Genomic DNA, 20783 nt, shown 5'->3' on the forward strand with positions numbered 1-20783 from the left:
CACAGCGTGTGTGTATCCCTTCCAGACTGGTGTAAGCCAGTTCCAGTTCTCCATCTCCTCCTCTTGTTTCCTCTCCTCCCCCACGCTATCTCTCTATCCTTGCGGTCATGTCACCAGCAGTAAAACAGGAAACAATTTGGACCCCTTGGGAGAGGAAGTTGAAAAGAACTGCATGTTTCTTTGTGTGTATGTGTGTTTGTGTGTATGTATGTGTCTGCGTGTGTGCGTGCATGCGGCTGTTTGTGTGTGTGGGGTCTACTATGCCATCACCTGGGGAATGCCAATTAGCTTTAATATGCTCCCCTCGGGAAACAACCACTCCATGGTGCCTTGCAGCACATGCCTCCTCCCTGGAAGATCAGAGGATGCCCTTATGCTACCCTCAGCTCAGGGATGTTTGTGTGTGTGTGTGTGTGTGTGTGTGTGTGTGTGTGCGTGCGCGCGCGTGTGTGTGTGTGTGTGTGTGTGTGTGTGTGTGTGTGTGTGTGTGTGTGTGTGTGTGTGTGTGTGTGTGTCTGTGTGTGTGTGTGTTTGTGTGTGTGTGTGTTTGTATGTGTGTGTGTGTGTGTGTAGGGCTGCTCGATTATGGGAAAAATCATAATCACAATTATTTTGGTCAATATTGAAATCACGATTATTCAAACGATTATCTTTGAGTTTGAAAACGTGTTGTATTTATTCACCATGTCTCTCCCAAAAAAAACGTTGTAACTGAGAACTTTGAAATTTCGCCTTAAAAAAATACACAAAATTGTCAAAAAGAAAATGTTCCAATCTAAAATGATATACAGATATGTGTCCAGCTGTTCTGACCTTTCTATAAATCATTAAAAAATAATAAAAAAATAAATAATAATAATTAACAAAAAATCGGATAACCCGATTATGTTAATTTTCTGATCGTTTGACGCTAAAATCGTAATCGCGATCAAAATTCGATTAATCGCCCAGCCCTATGTGTGTGTGTGTGTGTGTGTGTGTGTGTGTGTGTGTGTGTGTGTGTGTGTCTGTGTGTGTGTGTGTGTGTGTGTGTGTGTGTGTGTGTGTGTGTGTGTGTGTGTGTGTGTGTGTGTGTGTGTGTGTGTGTAATTAATCTTAATCATTACAAATGCCCGGTTGAGGTGTAGTACAATGTCTGAGGTGCTGAAGCAGTCTGCGTGTGAAGCACTCTGAGCAGGAAAACAGTACTAGTACTATATTCTGCTTCAGTACTGCAGTACTAGTACCATACTCTGCTTCAGCACTGCGGTAGCAGAACAGTACACTGCGTTCAGAGAAGGGTTTCATAACACCAGGCTTCTGCCATCCCCTCCAGGGCCGTTGTGTAACGGGTTCTGAGGTACGTAGGTCATGTGACCACAACAAGTTCAAAGACAGCTTTAGCACACTAAGCTAATTATCTGCTGGGTGATGGGTGTCTTTCCATCAGAGGGCCCGTACAGTCCTGGTGTTCCCTGTGTGTGTGCGTCTGTGTGTGGCCCCACCACGTAGGCCCCACCACGTAGGCCCCACCACGCAGGCCTGGTGAATAGGCAGGCCCCACCATGCCTTGGTGTCTGAGCTGACCATAATATCAAACCATGTCTCCAGAATATTGCACTTTGAGGCCACCATTTAATTTGTAACAAAGCTGTGACATGCTGTGTTGTATTAAGGAGATTAAGAGATTGGCATCTCTAATCACATTACAGGCTTATGTCCAAATGATCCATTTGATTCTCTGGAAGATGCGATGCTTATATCAAGCTAATTATATAGCCTGCTACTATGAAATGGCATTAATAAGCAGACCCAAAGCAATTGAATCATTGACTCGAGGGCCCACTGATTATTCCTTAAACTCTCTCACAATCCTATCAATTAACCAATCAGTCCCCTCTGGCCAATCAAACCACCAATGGTCTTATCACACAGACGGACAAATCAGAGAGAAGGAAGACACACAGATGGGCCAATCAGAGAGTAGCAGGACTCACCTGCGGTCTTCTTCTGGAGCTTTGCGAGAGCCCGGACCAGCCCCTTGTAGCCCTCCATGCTGCGGTCATTCTGGGTGAAGAGCAGGATCTTCTTAGCGTCCACAAACAGACGAGAGATTCTGGAGGGAAGGAGGAAGGACGAACAGGAGGAGGGGAGTAAGGGAAAGAGGTAATCATTTAGGCCATTACAAGACTCAACATGTTCTATGATTTGGTTTCAGGGTTAATCCGAGTCACTAGGTGAGTTAAATGGTCGCCATGGTAACCAGCAGGTGTGATGTTGATCAGCCATTACAAGCCTGTCTGAGGGGTGTCCACCCAGATGTATCCATCCAACATCTGGACGGACACCCCAACGTGTGATGGATAGCATGGGCAAACGCACAACATACATAGATACCAGATCACGCCTGGTGGTTGACCTAGAGGCTTGTTAACCCACCGGGTAGACGTGGCAGGGTGCAGGCCTGGGGGAGTGAGGTAGGACTTACATGGAGTCGTTGAAGTTGCCCACCACGCCCGGGGTCTCTCCCGGTGTGGGGTAGCGGAAGCAGGGGTTGTTGGCGTTGCAGATGATGCCCTGCAGCCAGGGCAGGGTGCCCGCTGACGGCATCGCCTTGTTGGGGAAGTGGCCTGCAAGAGAACGGGGACCACCAGGGACTTAGGATCCATAACGCCAAAGTAGAAGCCTCCAGAGTCAAAGTATAGGAGAAAGAGGAGGAGGGGGAGGAAGGAGAGGAAGGAGAGGAGAGGAGAGGAGAGGAGAGGAGAGGAAGGAGAGGAGTGGAGAGGAAGGAGAGGAGCGGAAGGAGAGGGGAGGAGAGGAGAGGAGAGGAGAGGAGAGGAGAGGAGAGGAAGGAGAAGGTGGAGGAAGGAGAGGAAGGAGAGGAGAGGAAGGAAAGGAGAGGAAAGAGAGGAAGGAGACGAGAGGAGAGGAAGGAGAGGAGAGGAAGGAGAGGAGAGGAGAGGAGAGGAGAGGAGAGGAGAGGAGAGGAGAGGAGAGGAGAGGAGGGGAGAGGAGAGGAGAGGAAGGAGAGGAGAGGAGGGGAGAGGAGAGGAGAGGAAGGAGAGGAGAGAAGGGGAGGGGAGAGGACGAGACTCAAACGTCCTCAAGGTTGGCTGAGGTCACGTTTCATGCTTGTTGGTGATCTTTGGCATTTTTCAACTATAATATACTGGCCAATACTTGGACTTTTTATAGGTCTATATTTCTACAAATTGAGAGACAATGGCAACCAGGGCTGACGGCAGACCGCTTTCACCCGACCTCAGAGACGGTCCATCTCGGGCGCGGAGCAACACAGCTCGGCACGTTTTAACTGGTCGTAGAAGCACAAATCAGCGTTTTTACTTCTATCTTTAGTTCAGGGAGCTGTTTCCCAGCTCACAGAAGAGTTTCAGTTCCTGTTCCTTACTAACCCCTTCCTTTCTGGTAGGAATATGTCCAGCAGATGCTAAGAAGTGCATTTTCTCTAGAAGTCTAACTCGATAATTATAACCTCAGTGTATGTGTGTGTGTGTGTGTGTGCGTCGGAACTTGCGTATGCGCATTCAGTCAAGACTGAACAGCTCTGTGATTGGCCCGGTAGTGAGGATCCATGGAGTCAACGACGCCAGACGTCCCCACTGCCTGCCCACAGCAGCTGTTTTTTTTTGGGATGATCAGTGAACCCTGACCCACTTCTTTCCAGAGGGCGTTTATCAAACACGCCTTTGACTGTTTCCCCTGGAGATCTTACCTCAGAGTGCGTTTGATTACGAACGAAAGGAAGACCACTTGTTTGTTGAGGGCTGTTTAAGTTGCTGTACAAGTTCAATCGAACTAAACAGATAAGAATGTACTTCACAGTTGTACCTCGTCTACTACAAGTCAGTAAAGTAGTTTCACAGCAACAACACAAATATGTATTCAAATATTTGATCCACTGACTGCCTCTGGGAAAACACTGACCTCTGCCAGACACCACTTTCTGTCTTTCACAATACTGCTGTTTCACTGAAACTTTCGAAATAAAGGTCTGCAACAGCATCTGACTCACAGCCTGAAGCAATTTAGATTGGTTGGTTGATATCCAGCCATATATCTTAATATAGACCGGTATATATATATTTTTATGTAAAACCATAAAAACACAAACTCTTACTTTGAATTCTACAGCTATCCATGCACTCTGACCTGGTAACATTTGGATATTTGGATCGGGCAGAATTCATTTTCTTCAGTTGCTCCTAAATGTTTGAATGTTGCAAGGTCAACGGATTTGGCGCAAAGCATCAAGTAAATAAATGAACATTCCCATGCTTTCTATTTACTCTAAGAGTAAACAGTGTATGAGTCCATTGCGATAGCTTGGGTGTAGAGTGTCAAGGCTGTGTTAGCGTCCTCCTAGTCTAATATTCAAGATGAGAAGCCCAGACCCATCTCAATCTATCTTTATCAGGCTCCTGGTGGACCAGGGAACATCTATTTATAAAGCTGGTCTTGAAGAGCCCTTAGACCTCGTGCCTCATAGGGCACACTAGGCCAATATCATGGTTCTCACGCTAACCCACAGCCCAACTCTTACCCTAGCACCCCCCCCCCCCCCCCCCCCCAACCTGACTAACCTCAACACGGGCCTTTAAAAAGACCTAACACTAATCCCATCTCTTACCCTAACCCCTCCTAACCTCAAAACACAGGCCTTAAACAGACCTAACACTAATCAAAAAAATGTACCCTAACTCTAACATAACCTGACTGTAGTCTTAAAACCTAGCTCTCTGTTTTAAATATTACTTCTGTCCTGTACGACTGACACCTGGATGTTCCATCTGGGATTGATACAATCTAATCTTATTTTATCTAATCTTAAAAGGTAATTGAATCTGGGAGCAGAACCTAGAAGGTGAGGAGAAGGAGAGGAGAGAAAGGAGAACTGGTGTGTGTGTGTGTGTGTGTGTGTGTGGTGTCGTACTCACACTCATGTTGCTCATAGGCTGGGTAGTGTGACCGCACGGATATCAGGATGAAGAAGATGATCAGAGGCCACACGATCTCCACCAGGAGTTGGACCTGAGAGGAGCGAGGAGGAGGGAGGAGGAGAGAGGAGGAGAGAGGAGGAGGGAGGAGGAGAGAGGAGGAGGGAGGAAGAGAGAGGAGGAGGGAGGAGGAGGGAGGAGGAGGGAGGAGGAGGCGAGAAAAGTATAGAAAGAGAGGAGAGAGGAGGAGAGCGGAGAGGAGAGAAGAGATGAGAAGAGAGCAAGGAGAGTGGAGAGAAGAGAGAGGGAGAGGAGATAAGGAGATGATAGAAGAGATCAAAACAAAACCTTTTAATAATTTCTCAGCACATAAATCCCCCCAAAATTTTTTTTCATGTGAACCTTTGCCTGTTAACCTTTGCCTACACTTTAACTAATTGTTACAATTTTCCCTGCAAGGAATTCTTCTTCTTGGTCCATTGGTCATGTGGCACGTCAGCACATTCACATAGCAAAACAAATACACCCCTACCACGCCATTAGTGTGTGTGTGTGTGTGTGTGTTTGTGTATCTGTGCGTTTGTTCGTGTTTGTGTGTGTGTGTGTGTGTGTGTGTGTGTGTGTGTGTGTGTGTGTGTGTGTGTGTGTGTGTGTGTGTGTGTGTGTGTGTGTGTGTGTGTGTGTGTGTGTGTGTGTGTGTGTGCGTGTGTGTTAGGTGGGGGTTGGGGTGTCAGCTGTCGTCTTTCAGCCACTAATCCCACCCTGTGAATGTTGGTGGACAGTATATGGGTTAACATGAGGAGAGAGAGAGACATTACGAGATAGAGAGGGAGGGAGAGAGAGAGAGAGACATTAGGAGGGAGGGAGAGAGAGAGAGAGAGAGTATAAGAGATATAATGGGATAGAGAGAGAGATGTTTTCTAGGCCCAGACTGCTCCATCTGTTTCTATTGGTGGTCTCTATACATGTTCAGAAGGCCTACTCTGTGGCTTCCAATCCCAATGGACAGAACAATACGGTTAATATTATGAGCACTAGTATTCGCATTCTTATTAGTGTTAATAATATTATTATTGAGAATATCAATACACAAAATAGGGGTAGTAGAAAAGTAGATTCATTCAATAATGGCATGTTACGTATTTAGGCACTCTTATTGTGTAGACATATATTAATTTGATTGCATTTATCTCTCTTACATCGCTCTTTCATTATTCTTATTGTCATTTCTGCTGTGCCAGATGCATGACCTAAAACGTATAGACTTCATTTCCCTGGCCCCCACCTTCTTCTCAAACAGGAGACATCCAAACCACCCTCTGCTATTTTTTCATGGTTTACTAAAGAATAACACTACCTCTCATCCATATAACTAACTACTCGTAAAGTAAATGAACATGTTATTTGTTAGTAAATCATAAAGGAATAGCAGTCTCATGCCTGACGAGAAAATGGGAGGCCAGGGAGGTGTCTGCCCTGACTTTGCTGCTGGCTACGTGGAGCAGACGCAGCGCGATAAGCACCCGGGGCCCCTGCAATGATAACACAACTGATCGTTCCAAAAGCGTCTGCCAAGGGACTAAAATGTGAAAATGCAAAAGACTTTGAGTCATTTGGTTGATTTCACAACCCGCAGAAAGAGGGAAGTATCCATAAAAGAGTGTGGGGCTGGTGACCGGCTGCGGTGCTCTCTGGGCAGAGAGGGGAAGAGGCAAGGTGCTGGGAAACACAAAGCCCTTTCAGATGTGTCATCTTCACGTGTCTGACCATCAGTCCCGATTCCTCTCTCTGTGGTTTGTATGTTTCCAGCATGACGCAAAACAAGCTACTCACTTCCTGTCTTCTCACCGTCATCTCCCAGCAATGGAGGAGCCCTGGTTCTGTAAGAGATTAGTTCTAGACCCGCATGGAGGTGCCCTGGTTCTGGTACAGTCACAGCAGGCCGGTTGTAGTTAGGCCTTGTAGTTAGCCATGTGTTAAAGTTTTTTTCTCAGGAAAGTCTCATGGTGGAGTGGACCCACAGCTTAAAGGTTTTTGGTTTGAGCCCATTTGTCGGTTGTTTCTGGTTGTTGTTGGTTTGGTAAAGACTTTGATGAGGTTAAAGAGATGTTACTTACGGTCTGTCTGCGGCGAAACGTGAAGTTCTTCCACAGCAGTAAACCAAGCTGAGTAGAGACGGCCATGTTGTCCGCTACTCTGGCCTACTGAGCGTGCTCAGTATCTCACTAGAGAGAGAGATAGAGAGAGATAGAGGGGGAGGAAGAAGGAGACGGACAAAACAGAGAACTTCAGCTGTCTAGTTTTCACACAACAGAGAAGATGATACAGGGCTAATAATGCTGCTACTATACTTCTAGCATGTCTATAACATGTACACTACTGTACCGTGTAATGCCAAAAGGTCATCACCATCATCAACATCAACATCAACCCTAGACATCGGAGCAGAACAAACACACCTACAGAGGACACACCAACCGTCCAAAACGGTGCTTGACCCGGGACACTGCTGCAGATAAACTGAGAACTAGATGTAGCTACACCCTCTCTAGCGTGACTAAACGTAGTTATACCCCCTCTAGCTGAACTAGACGTAACTTTCCCCTCTGGCCTAACTAGAAGTAGCTATACCGCCTCTAGCCTAACTAGAAGTAGCTATACCGCCTCTAGCCTAACTAGAAGTAGCTATACCAGCATCAAGCCTAAATAGATGTAGCACTATCCCCCCTAGATCCCCTAGACATAGCTATGCCCCCTCACTGTTAGCTTTACCACAGGTCCAAAGGTCAGTGTTCATGATGTGGGCGCGATGGGATGGAGTCAACATAGTGACACACTTTCCTAGGATCAGCTGATATTTCAACATTTTGAATCATTCAAGCATTATAAAGACCTGCGGACCAAATGTGTTTATAGGGTGTCTGGGTGTATAATGTTTGGTTTGGATTGAGATTCAGTAAATTTGTTTAAGTTTAGGTGATAGGTTGGAGATGGTTAAAGGAGCTATATGTAACAAATGTACTGTACTCAAACATAACATTAGAGATTAAAGAAACATACTACTGGCTACTCCAACAACAATGCTACAGCAAGTACGTTCTCTTTGAAAAGTCTGCTCTGGGTCTGAACATTTGTTCTTGTTTGGTCCTGTGTGTTATGACTCCCTGGTCTCAGAGAACCAAGGTTTGCAGATAGGAAACAAACAATATTGAGCTAGCAAACAAACTGGATCATGTAAGGATGTACTCGATTCTACCTGGCATACAAATTCCTGGGTAGAATCCATTCCTGTGTACGTTAGCTGTTCAGCTTACAGTGTAGGACTCATGGTCGCTTGTTACTGCCAAAATAAAATATTAGCGCTCGTATTCTCAACCTGGTAACCCGCGTGAGCTTCGGGTCTGGAGAGGAGGGGGCGGAGACACACCTGGTTTCATTGTTACATATTGTACCTTTAAGTTTAGGTATTAAGTTTGAGATGGTCATTTTAAGATATTAGGGTAGAGATGGTTAAATTAAGGTTGTGGGATGGAGGTAGTAAAGTTTATTTTATGGGTTAGAGATGGTAAATAGTATGTTTTGGGATAGACATGGTTCAGTTTAGGCATTGTGTTAGATATGGATAGGTTTAGGTTAGGTTAGAGACGGTTAAGTAGGTATGGGGCCAGAGATGGTTAGGGTTCGGCATCAGGTTAGAGGGAGTAATGTTTAGCGTTCGGGTGAAGGTTAGGTTAGAGAAGGTTATGCTGGGGTTAGGTTAGAGAGGGTTGTGTTTATTCAAGTGTGCGTGCTGCCAACTGCGTGTGTTTAGTTTCTCCTGTGGTTGTTGTCGGCGGACATTTTGAGTATGCGGTACAAGTCTCTGTCCGTCTGTCTCCAGCGTTAAGCCTCTAGGCTGGGCTTGATGATGGGATAGGGTTAAAGAGACACAGTTGTTCCAATAACTGTGCGACTGTTGCTCAGCGCGGGTTAGGGTTGTGTGTTTGTGTAAATCTGTGTGTGTGTGCTTTAGGGTTGGTGGTTTATGTTCCTTTAAGTGGGCTAGTCGGTAGGGGATTGTATCTGTTAGGGATTTGCGTGCGTCAGGGTTGTGCAAGTGTGTCCCCCTATATCTGTTCTCATTGTGTGTGTTTCCATCTATTTGTGTGTGAGTGTAAATCTGTGTGGGGAGGGTTGTATTTTTGTGTCCATCTGTGTGTGTTAGGGTTCTCCGTGTTAGGGGTGTTTGTGTGTGTGTCCATCGTTGTGTGCTAGGTTTGTGTGTTTTGTGTCCATCTTTGTGAGGGTTCTTTATCCATGTTGGCCGCTGTTTGACTCAGTATTTGTGGTAAAGGACTTTGGAAGAGCGGTCATTCCTGATTGACACAACATCACGCCACCCCCCTTCAACACCACAGCACCCCCATGATAAAGGGCATCGCTCCCAGCTTGGGACCGCCTGTTACTCCACTTCTACGAATCCCCTGGTAAACTGACCAAAGTTCACCTCATGATCCTTTAAAAAATACAGATTTATAAAACATTGTTAGAAGTGAACTTCACCGCCCTCAAAACGTTGGTCACACAGGAAAATATGTTACCAAAATGTGGTAAAAAAAATTGTTGTTTCAGTGGCATAGCAGATGATGATTGGATGTGCAATGCATTCCTGCGGTTTAAATTAACCGACTAATTTAAATATCTGCCTGATGTTTTTTGTTTTGTTTTTATCCTCAGATCAACAAACAATAAACCGACACACACTGCTCGCTCTATCTCCCTCTCCTCTCTCCCAATCTCCCTTCTTTCGCTCCCTCTCTCTCTGTTTAAATGAGAGGTTCTGGTTACAAACAATTCCTGATAAAACTGCACTAGGCCTACTACACTTATTGCCATTTTTTTCCACTGGGCATTACGTCATTTTCATGACAGGTTTCAATAAAGGATTTTCGGTAAGCAGGTTTCGATAAAGGACATCTCTGCTGCAGAGAGACCTTGTTTTCGGAACCTGCAGAAGCTTTTCCTTCTAAAAATGACACAAAAATGACACAAATGAAAATCCCTGTTAGAAACGTGGACATGCAAGTTCACTAACGTTAGTTATATGTGAACAGAATGCAAGTTGTAGCAATCGAAGAAAAACTATGATGACATTAATTGAATATGAATGTATGCATGAATCAGCCCACCATTAACCACCATAGAAAATGTTCACATCGTGGAAATGCTTTACTCTCAAATCAATCTCCCGAATCGATTTGAGATACAAGTCTATTTTTAGGTAAAGCAACGAACAACAACAACATTCTCTTTGAAGTGCATGGCTGCAGGTCCAAATGGTGCAACGCGCCCCTAGCGGCCGGAGCCAGTGCTGCAGCTCTTCACTTGTTTACCATCCGCTCGTGCTCACGTGCGATCACACAGAGAAAGAGGATTATTTTTCGACCATATGCGCAACTGCGTAATCGATCGACTATCAACTAACATTTGATCGAATTGGTTTAAAAGCTAAGTGGTGTCATCTGCATGATACGAGTAGTTTCGTAGATGTTCAACAATTGCGAGAGAGATGAGATGAAACGAACCAAGAAGACTTTAATCAGATAAACTATGAATAAAGCAGCGATCAGAGGGATTTAGAAGGAGGAACACATGTGAGAAACACTCACAGCTTCCTTCTACCAATAACCAACCGACGTACACGCACTTGATATAAACAAAACCCTACAGAAGACAAATTAACGGAAACGCAAATGGTGTTTCGGTTCACACAAGAAGCGTCTTATCCTCAGCCCGTCGGGTCCGATGTCTTTCAAATCAAATCAAATTATGGCTTTATTTCATTGTTCTGGTTCCGTTAGGGGGGGGGGGGGGGGGTTACTTTCGGTCAGATGCTCCACCCTCAACCAGATCCCCGATACAAACACACAAAAGCACACAAAAGCACACACACACACACACACACACACACACACACACACACACACACACACACACACACACACACACACACACACACACACACACACACATAAAGGAAAGCTGTCGAAAACAAGGTCTAGACAGTTGACTGAAACTGTTTAAAACCCTTTCTCTGATGCAAATGATTCAAATTCATCCTAACTCGCAATTTTCAGTGAATCTTCTTGCTGACCGCAGACAGGGTGACTGTCGAGCAGACTAACTTCTACATTGATATTCTCAGCCGACATGAACAACATCAAAGCCCCAAAACACTGCTTATAACAACAATACAACATTACAATAGTCTAATTGGACTGTCACACAAAACCACTCATACCAGGTGTCATGAACACAAAGAAAGCTCCAAAAACGATTAAGCTGAATAAAGTAAACCATGTGACTCCACCAACCTGTCTCCGGACCCCTGTGGACTCAAAACGATGTCTCCTCTCATCCAATGTAAATCCTCCGTTATAGAAAACAACGGGTCCACTGTAACTTTGGTCTCCTCTATTGTTCTCAGCTGTTGAGACTCAGAAGTGTCCTTTTTTCCACCGCCAGGGTTTTATAGAGAGGAGGAGAGGAGGAGGAGGGAACGAGGAGATAAGGAAAGGAGGAGAGGAGGAGAGACTGAGAAGGGGTAACTATCGGTCAAAGCGAGCTCGAGCTGCTTCAGTTTACCACCTCTCCCATATATGGAGCGCACGTGCAAAGCCAAAACACATCTTAAAGGGGCCGCACGCCCTAGTGTGTTGTAGTTCCTGCCTGGCGACATGAATAGTGGACCTCCGATTGGTCATCAATGACGACTTTACTCATTTTCCCGTCGATATCAATACCTGTCTATTGCTGACGTCATTGCCTTACCTTAATAAGACTGAAATAACCCACGATCAAACATAAGCATTCATTACCCTATATCTTAACAGCTAGGAGAGCAGCATTGACCTTAATGTCTTCTTATCAGCTGATTACTCATCATCTATCTACAGGTCCTTCTCAAAAAATTAGCATATTGTGATAAAGTTCATTCTTTTCCATAATGTAATGATAAAAATTAAACTTTCATATATTTTAGATTCATTGCACACCAACTGAAATATTTCAGGTCTTTTATTGTTTTAATACTGATGATTTTGGCATACAGCTCATGAAAACCCAAAATTCCTATCTCAAAAAATTGGCATATTTCATCCGACCAATAAAAGAAAAGTGTTTTTAATACAAAAAAAGTCAACCTTCAAATAATTATGTTCAGTTATGCACTCAATACTTGGTCGGGAATCCTTTTGCAGAAATGACTGCTTCAATGCGGCGTGGCTTGGAGGCAATCAGCCTGTGGCACTGCTGAGGTCTTATGGAGGCCCAGGATGCTTCGATAGCGGCCTTAAGCTCATCCAGAGTGTTGGGTCTTGCGTCTCTCAACTTTCTCTTCACAATATCCCACAGATTCTCTATGGGGTTCAGGTCAGGAGAGTTGGCAGGCCAATTGAGCACAGTAATACCATGGTCAGTAAACCATTTACCAGTGGTTTTGGCACTGTGAGCAGGTGCCAGGTCGTGCTGAAAAATGAAATCTTCATCTCCATAAAGCTTTTCAGCAGATGGAAGCATGAAGTGCTCCAAAATCTCCTGGTAGCTAGCTGCATTGACCCTGCCCTTGATAAAACACAGTGGACCAACACCAGCAGCTGACATGGCACCCCAGACCATCACTGACTGTGGGTACTTGACACTGGACTTCAGGCATTTCCTTCTCCCCAGTCTTCCTCCAGACTCTGGCACTTTGATTTCCGAATGACATGCAAAATTTGCTTTCATCCGAAAAAAGTACTTTGGACCACTGAGCAACAGTCCAGTGCTGCTTCTCTGTAGCCCAGGTCAGGCGCTTCTGCCGCTGTTTCTGGTTCAAAAGTGGCTTGACCTGGGGAATGCGGCACCTGTAGCCCATTTCCTGCACACGCCTGTGCACGGTGGCTCTGGATGTTTCTACTCCAGACTCAGTCCACTGCTTCCGCAGGTCCCCCAAGGTCTGGAATCGGCCCTTCTCCACAATCTTCCTCAGGGTCCGGTCACCTCTTCTCGTCGTGCAGCGTTTTCTGCCACACTTTTTCCTTCCCACAGACTTCCCACTGAGGTGCCTTGATTGGGCACTCTGGGAACAGCCTATTCGTTCAGAAATTTCTTTCTGTGTCTTACCCTCTTGCTTGAGGGTGTCAATGATGGCCTTCTGGACAGCAGTCAGGTCGGCAGTCTTACCCATGATTGCGGTTTTGAGTAATGAACCAGGCTGGGAGTTTTTAAAAGCCTCAGGAATCTTTTTCAGATGATTAGGTTAATAGCTCGTTTAGAGAACCTTTTCATGATATGCTAATTTTTTGAGATAGGAATTTTGGGTTTTCATGAGCTGTATGCCAAAATCATCAGTATTAAAACAATAAAAGACCTGAAATATTTCAGTTGGTGTGCAATGAATCTAAAATATATGAAAGTTTAATTTTTATCATTACATTATGGAAAAGAATGAACTTTATCACAATATGCTAATTTTTGGAGAAGGACCTGTATTGTATGTGTGTGTGCACACGCTGGGTCGGGGCATGGCCTAGTACATCAATGCCAGAAGAAATAGCAAAGAAAAGCTCAGGAATAGAATGGAGTGGAGCACAGTAGAATAGACTAGGACAGTATAAGATAGTAGAGTAGAGGACAGTGCAACACAATACAGTCGAACAGAGCAGGGATCAGTAGAATATAATAGAGTAGAGGACAGTATAATATAACATGATAGTAATATAAGAGTATAATATAGAACAATACAATATATAGTATATATAATACAGTATAATATACAGGAAGTTAAGTGTAAAGATGTAGAATCACGTTTGCCATAAGATGAATGTTACAGTAAAAACAAAGTGAGAGGTTTGTAATCTTTCATCTCTAAGAGGTTTTATGAAGCAAACCATGTGAAACGGTAGGGTCCATTTTCTTACACACTTTCAGTCAATGTAAAACAGTGTTTTTGGGAGGGCCTGGGTCTTGTTTTGGGGGCCAGCCTGTCAGATGGGTCCCAGCGGCCGGACCCCACGCTGGGCTGTGACTTAACCCGAACAAGCAGCAGTCAGGATGTCCTGGAGGAGGAGAACACACTCAAAACAAGAAGGCCCAGTCCGTCAGCAGAATCCTGCAGCCCGGTACACAGAGTGCATCTAAGATAACAGAGCAGAACACCGCGCTGACTAACAGACGGCCGCTTGTGTCATAGTCTTGTGACTCTCCTTTGTTTGTGTGTGCCATTATGAAGTCCAACTGTAGCCTACTTACCCAGACTGGGCTGGGTGACAGACAGCCTTCTGTAGGCCTTTACTGAGAGAGTAAACAAACACTCGCTGCCTGCAGGGATCTCCAGGCTGGTGGCAATTCATCATGCTGCTTGTAGTTTTACTAGTGTGTTTCTGTGTGCTTCTTGTGTCTTTTTTTTGTCTTTGTTTGATGCATTGAGTTTTGCTCGGAAGCAGTAGGAAATTAAATGAGAGTTAATCTGTGAGAACAATGAGGAGCGATTAGGAAACTGAATCTGAATGGATTCAGAATTGAATTAGATCAGGATTGGAATCGGTTTGCAATTGATCTGATCCTATTTTATAATTGCATCTGATCCCCAATGTCCAGAGTCTCCCTGTAGGCATCCGTGAGCAGCATGCCCAAACCTTACCCGCACCGTAACGACATGGATCTCAATTCACTTCAGTCGCTTTGGATAAAAGTGTGTACTGACTGCATAGCAATATCAGTAGTAGTTATAGTAGTAGTAGTTAATAATAACTAAGTAATAGTAATAATAGTATACAGGCAACAGAAAGGAAAGGTTCTAGACGAAGGTGTGGCTGGATGATAATTAATGCTCCAGTAACGACACCGTAACGTTACGGTGTCGTTAACGTTACCGTAACGTTAACGACACCTGGTTTCATCATTTTATCAATGATGAAACCCTTTCATCATTGATAAAAGGGTTTCATGTGAGTCTGTGTCTCCTCTGGTGTAACCCTTCTCTTCGTGTTTGATGGTCACTTCATGTGTTTGAATGAGGAGGATTCAGGATCATGGACTCATTGTGTGTCTGTAATGCCAAATCAGCCATTTGTGTGAAAATGCAGCTTTCCTCTCAACTTAAACCGAGTTGAAACACACTCTGAGCAGTAAGTATGATCAGACTTGTATCAGTAAGGTAATCAAAATGATTTGATATGAAGTGAAGATTACATAAGATGGACTCTTTAAACACGTTGACCAGGGAGTATTTAATACATAAAACTAATACTTATAACTAATACTACAATACTAATACTATCCCATCCTCTGTGTTTATTGGCACTAAAATATATACATGAGCAGTACAAAAAGTGTTCAACCCTCAGCTCTTCTTTAGGGATGGATTAGACCAGGGGTCACGAAGCGTTATCATCTCAAGACCCGTGAGACCTTTTCAGTGTTTGTCCGCGGGACCCGACCACACACCGGTCTGAGGGTTCTGTATGCTGGTTCCAGGTTGCGAAACACGACCTTAATGATTTGACCAGGATGTGTGCTGGATGATTCTGTTGGCATGGCAACGCAAACCAGGCAATGTGGTCTCACAACGGGGGGGGGGGGGGGGGGTTGTCCAGACATAACCACCCACTTCCCCACACATTGCAATCCCGAAGATTATTTATTGATCCATCAAGGGCCCCACAGACCTGTTAACACGGATCCTGTTCCACCACATGTACACACGTCACCAAGACCCAGGAGAGACACAAGGGACATTAGAACAGGACAGAAGGTCACACACATTCCTGTTCCAGAACATGATGGCGAGTTTTTACACAGCAGTGGGAGATACTGAGCTCATGTTGAAATACAAACCAAAGAATTAGAAACATATCGCACCAAGACACATATGGATGCCACTGTTTCCCTCGGGTCAGCTGGGCATAGCCGCTGAAACTAACATAGGCTTAAGGAAAGAAGACCCGGGTTGGGAACCGCAGTGATCATTGAGAGGACGTGAGGCCCAGTACCTCACAAGCCAGAGTGCCTCACCAGCCTGCCCACCATAATGTACAAATGTATAGGACAGCAATGACCTCGCCCTCTTGTAACGTACATGTCTCAGGGGAGTGTGTGCATGATTGACCGACCCCATATCAAATCAACTCGATTGTTCGTGGAGAACCACCTCTTGCTCAATAAACCAGGGGGATGAGATAGAGATAGTGAACTCGTACAAGTCCTAGGAGTACACACAAACAATAAATTGGCCTGGACAGACAATACTGAGGCCCTCTATCGGAAGAGTCAGAGCAAACTCCTCTTTCTCAGGAGGCTCAGGTCCTTCGACCTGTGCGGCAGGCTACTGAAGATGTTTTATCAGTCTGTGGTAGCCTCCACATTGCAAGGGGTACCAACAAACTCAACAAGCTTGGGAGAAGCCTAGCTCTGTTGCTGGGCTAGAGCTGGACAATCTCGAGGCAGAGGTGGATGAGGAACAATTTCAAGTCCATCCTGGGTAACCTCTCCCATCCTATGATGAGCTGTGGCAGATGTATATATGGATGTGAATGTGTATGCATATGCGTGTGTGTTTCTGTATGTGTGCATATGTTTGTGAATGCGTGTATACACAAACATCAACGATCACTGGGCCTTTTAGTTTTTTACATTACATTTACAAACTTTAATATACTGTGAAGTACTGGCACTGGGCAACTTTATAATGTCTACTGTTTATACTATTTGTCCTGTTTGTTCCATTTGCTCTGTTTGTCCTTCATATAGAATCTATTTTTGTTTCCCTTAGCACTACTTAGTATTTGTAATGTATTGTATAATATCCTCTGTCTTCTACTGTTGCTGTTGTTCCCCTCGGGGGATTAATAAAGTTGTATCTATCTTGGAAAGTCACAACTCTTCTTTGGCACCGCAATGGTGGAACGAGATCTCTGCCAATGTCAGGACCACAGAGTTGCTCACCAGCTTCTGCAAGAGACTCCAGATTCACTTGTTCTGGGTTAGCCTGGACTAAGCATAGCCTCCCCCCTTACCCCCACCACCCCTGCTCCTCCCTTACTCTCCTAAAACACATATCTTAGGCACGCAATTGTATCTTTGTACATCCTGGCACTTAATTTACGCACTTATTGTATGTTGTACTTCCTGGCACTGAAAAAATAGTTCTTGCACCGTGTGACTGCTGGTAGCGTCTTATCCTAGCTATCTTTGTTGTATACAGAGAATGGGTTAACCTAGAAATTGTAAGCGCTTGGCACTTGTTTCTATGAACATCGTTACTGTACCGATAGCAATATATAGTTTTTTCTCGTTCTTCTGACCAATTAGCTCCTTTTAAGTCTCTTTAGATAAAGGCGTCTGCTATGAGCGGAACGAGCATCACAACCCAAAGATGGTAGAGAAGTGATCCAACTAGGCGTTGAAATACAAGACTTTCCCCCCAGACACGGAGCCCTGGGTCGGTTGGGTTTAGTGTGCTAGCATCTGCAGCTGTCAGAGGCCGTTACTTCTAACGGCTGGAGAACAATGTGATTGTGTGGGCTGTCGCAGCATGGTGCAAGCTTAGCACACGCGGTAGGGCTGCAGGGCTAGCGTTGGACCGTAACCCACTTGTAGGAGAGGAGGTCTTAGACATAGCTCTACGTCTCTGAGAGTGTGACCACAAGCGGTGTGTTTCGAGGTCTTGGCTCTCAGGGCTTCTGTATCTGTTTTCTTCTGTTACATCATGAAGAGGGCAGGGGGTTCGTTCATATTTTTCGGGATCCCAAAGTGGAACGCAGTCAGAGAATTACGTGTTGCTGGTTGTATCTGAGAGGAATTCCCTTCAGTATGAATTAGGATTAATTGTGATTCCATCTGGACACCTATGAATGAAATCATTAATAATGCTTAGATAGACATTATGGCCTCATGATGTGAGGCCTCAGTGTCTCATCAACACAGACAGCTAAGCATGCCCAAGCCATCTATGAGGTCACCGAGGTCCGGTCCTCGGTCAATATTATAGCGCTAAAAATCTGCGGTGAAGAACATTCAGTCAGATGTCACGCACTTGTTACTTTGTGCGTGACACTTGACGGTGCGTGCGGCACCCGATTCAGAATTAAGGAGTCTATTCTCCTCCGAGTCGAATGAAGGCCATTATTAGATGTTCAAAAAAGAGGCAAGCCAAGACAAGTCGTTTCCTTCTCGGTGACACGAACGGCAGACAAACGTAATGAAACTATCGTGTAATGCAAGCTATCGTTTTGATGTTAGCTATCGTTCACTCGGTCGTTCAGAAAGGGTGACGAATGGACGAGACGCTTCCTCTCCGGTGTGACAAGGGACACAGCCCCCGAAGATCGGCCGTCACGCGGTGTCCTCTATAAAGAGCGCGTCCCTGAACACCAAGTGATGATGATGATAACGCACACGACGCGCGCGCGAGCCTGCGCGTCTGAAGCAGAGTGAAGAGAGGAGCCGTGAGAGGATGAGAAGGAAGAAGGAGCGTTGGGCGATGTTGACCGATAGTAACCCCGACGAGCGGAGCAGAGAGAGGAGGGGGCTGTAGCCACGTGGATTGAGGAAAATATTTAATATATATATAAGTAAAGAATAAAATGTGCCATTATCACGGAAAAAAAGTCACCTTTGCTGCCACGTAGGCAGCTGCTCTGTAAACATAACACATGCAAACTCAAACATTGACAAACAATTAGCCTAGGAGTGTCAAATAGACCATTACCTCAAACCCTTGTTCCTGGTTTGAACGGGAATGTGTGTTAGATAAACATACACCTGGTCCATCAGTAGTTGCAGTAGCTGGGAGCTGCGTTGACCGCGAGTAACCTCCTTGAAGCCCGGCAAGTCTGGGTGAAAGGGGAATGACGTCAGCTGCAGGCGGATAAACCCGAAGAGGAGTCGAAGTATCCCGATCCGGTGTGTTGTTATGAATATCATAGTGTCCTACTGGCTCTTTGGCGTGTGAATTGACTACAGGGCCATGCGAGGGGAGCTGAGTGTCAACGATGTAGTTGTATCGATTTTTAACTATTACTTTTATCTCAAAATCGCCATTTTCTTCACTTAATCAATCACATGGTAACAACTCGAATTAATAGTTTGTCACGTCACATCAGTGCCATTGGAAACGAAGAACCAAAGCAGAAATACATATCAGTGTGATTGATAGTGAGATGCCTCCTAACCCCTACCTGAAGGCCTCCTAGAGCCAGATGCCCCCTAACCCCTACCTGAAGGCCTCCTAGAGACAGATGACCCCTAACCCCTACCTGTATTACTCCTAGAGCAAGATGACCCCTAACCCCTACCTGCTGCTTTATGAAAGGTATCTGGAAGATACGCTGGTTCACGATAACTCTTGGGCTGAAAACTTCAGATAAATGACAATATTAAGTAAACGATAATACAGATGGGTGCATGGTCATCGCACAAGGCCTGTTCCTGTATGTGGAATGTGGTAATATTCAGCTAATCGCTGTGGGTGGTTTGTTGCGACGCTGGTCATGTGACCTGGAGTTTATTAAGGTCACTGTGGTGAGCGCACACGCACACACCAAACATTTGAGGACATCCAACAGAATCTCACATTGTTATATTTGTTTGTCACATGAGAAGAGATTCTGCCGTTGTGTTCTGTGCTGTCCTCAGCAGTCCCCACCCCGTCCTCGTCACTGCACCGTCGGGAGACGGAACCACAAGTTACAACCTGTATACATATGTAGACGACGACGTCGTACTAAGTACAGTCTGTAGGACTGACTATATACGTTATGTACCAGCAGCACACACTATCCTTGTTTTTGTAGATAGACAAAGGCGTGACGCCAACTGTGTGTGTGTGTGTGTGTGTGTATGTGTTTGTGTCGGTTGTCTTGTTTGTTTACATCAATGGGAATAAGGCAGTGGGTGGAGAACACGGAACAATCAGCCTGTACAGGCTTGTGATAGTGTATGCCTGTGTGCTTGTGTGTGTGTGTGTGTGTGTGTGTGTGTGTGTGTGTGTGTGTGTGTGTGTGTGTGTGTGTGTGTGTGTGTGTGTGTGTGTGTGTGTGTGTGTGTGTGTGTGTGTACTGGTCTATTCAGTCCTAACACCTGGCAACCACACTGGTTTCCTCCCCCCTCCCCCTGTTCCCTCTCACTGGCTCAGCAGTTCTGGATCGCCCCTGCTAGGGCCCTTCTCTCTCTAACTGCTGACTGAGTAACCTTTCAGCTGCTGCCTCTCTCACACACACTCACACACAACACATATAGTGAGTCGACATCATGGAGACGTCGGGTCCAGAGAGTTTCCACTGGAAGAACATCGACTCTCTCATTCTGGTTCTCTCTCTCTCTCTCTCGCAAACAGACTAGTACATAATGTGGTGGCGCGCTCACACGAGGCCATATGTACCCTGCCAAAGTCAGTTTGACACCTCTGCGCCGAGTCTAGATCGTTTGGCGAGTGTGAGCACGCCAACCGTACTCGAGTAAAGTTCAATTCCGTGGCCTGAGCACACTTCGGAGAGGTGTGCTCAGGCCAGGTGTGCTCAGGCTCAGGCCAGGTACAGATGCTAGTGAGCCGACACACGCGCGTGTTCCCAGTTCGTCACGACGCGGGCTTTCTTGGTTCACTGGAGAAGGCGGGACTGAGCACGGAGTCTAGACCTATGTAGAATAAATTGCAGAGTGGCAAAGTCACGCCTTTATATGCCCTGGATTACACATATGTTGTTTGTAGATTTAAATTATAATTTTTCATGCAAAGAAAACAAAAAAAATTCGCATAGACGTTTGATGATGTTAGGTTTTGTGTGAGGCCGCTTTGTGAACTACACCCCTCACTGCTCTCGACGCGAA

General features: G+C 45.3%; 1 protein-coding gene across 1 annotated transcript in view; it reads right to left on the reverse strand.

Moving 5' to 3' along the window:
• LOC132453716 (phospholipid-transporting ATPase ABCA1-like) overlaps nt 1–11452 on the reverse strand; it is a 36429-nt gene extending 24977 nt beyond the window's left edge. The window contains 5 exon segments of the mRNA XM_060046661.1: nt 1927–2095; nt 2468–2609; nt 4938–5031; nt 7055–7162; nt 11291–11452. Of these exon segments, the coding sequence (XP_059902644.1) occupies nt 1927–2095; nt 2468–2609; nt 4938–5031; nt 7055–7120 (471 nt within the window). The 5' untranslated portion in view covers nt 7121–7162; nt 11291–11452.
• Between the last annotated feature and the right edge of the window lie 9331 nt (nt 11453–20783).

The sequence above is a fragment of the Gadus macrocephalus genome, chromosome 3 (assembly GCF_031168955.1).
Source record: "Gadus macrocephalus chromosome 3, ASM3116895v1".
Taxonomy (NCBI): Eukaryota; Metazoa; Chordata; class Actinopteri; order Gadiformes; family Gadidae; genus Gadus; species Gadus macrocephalus.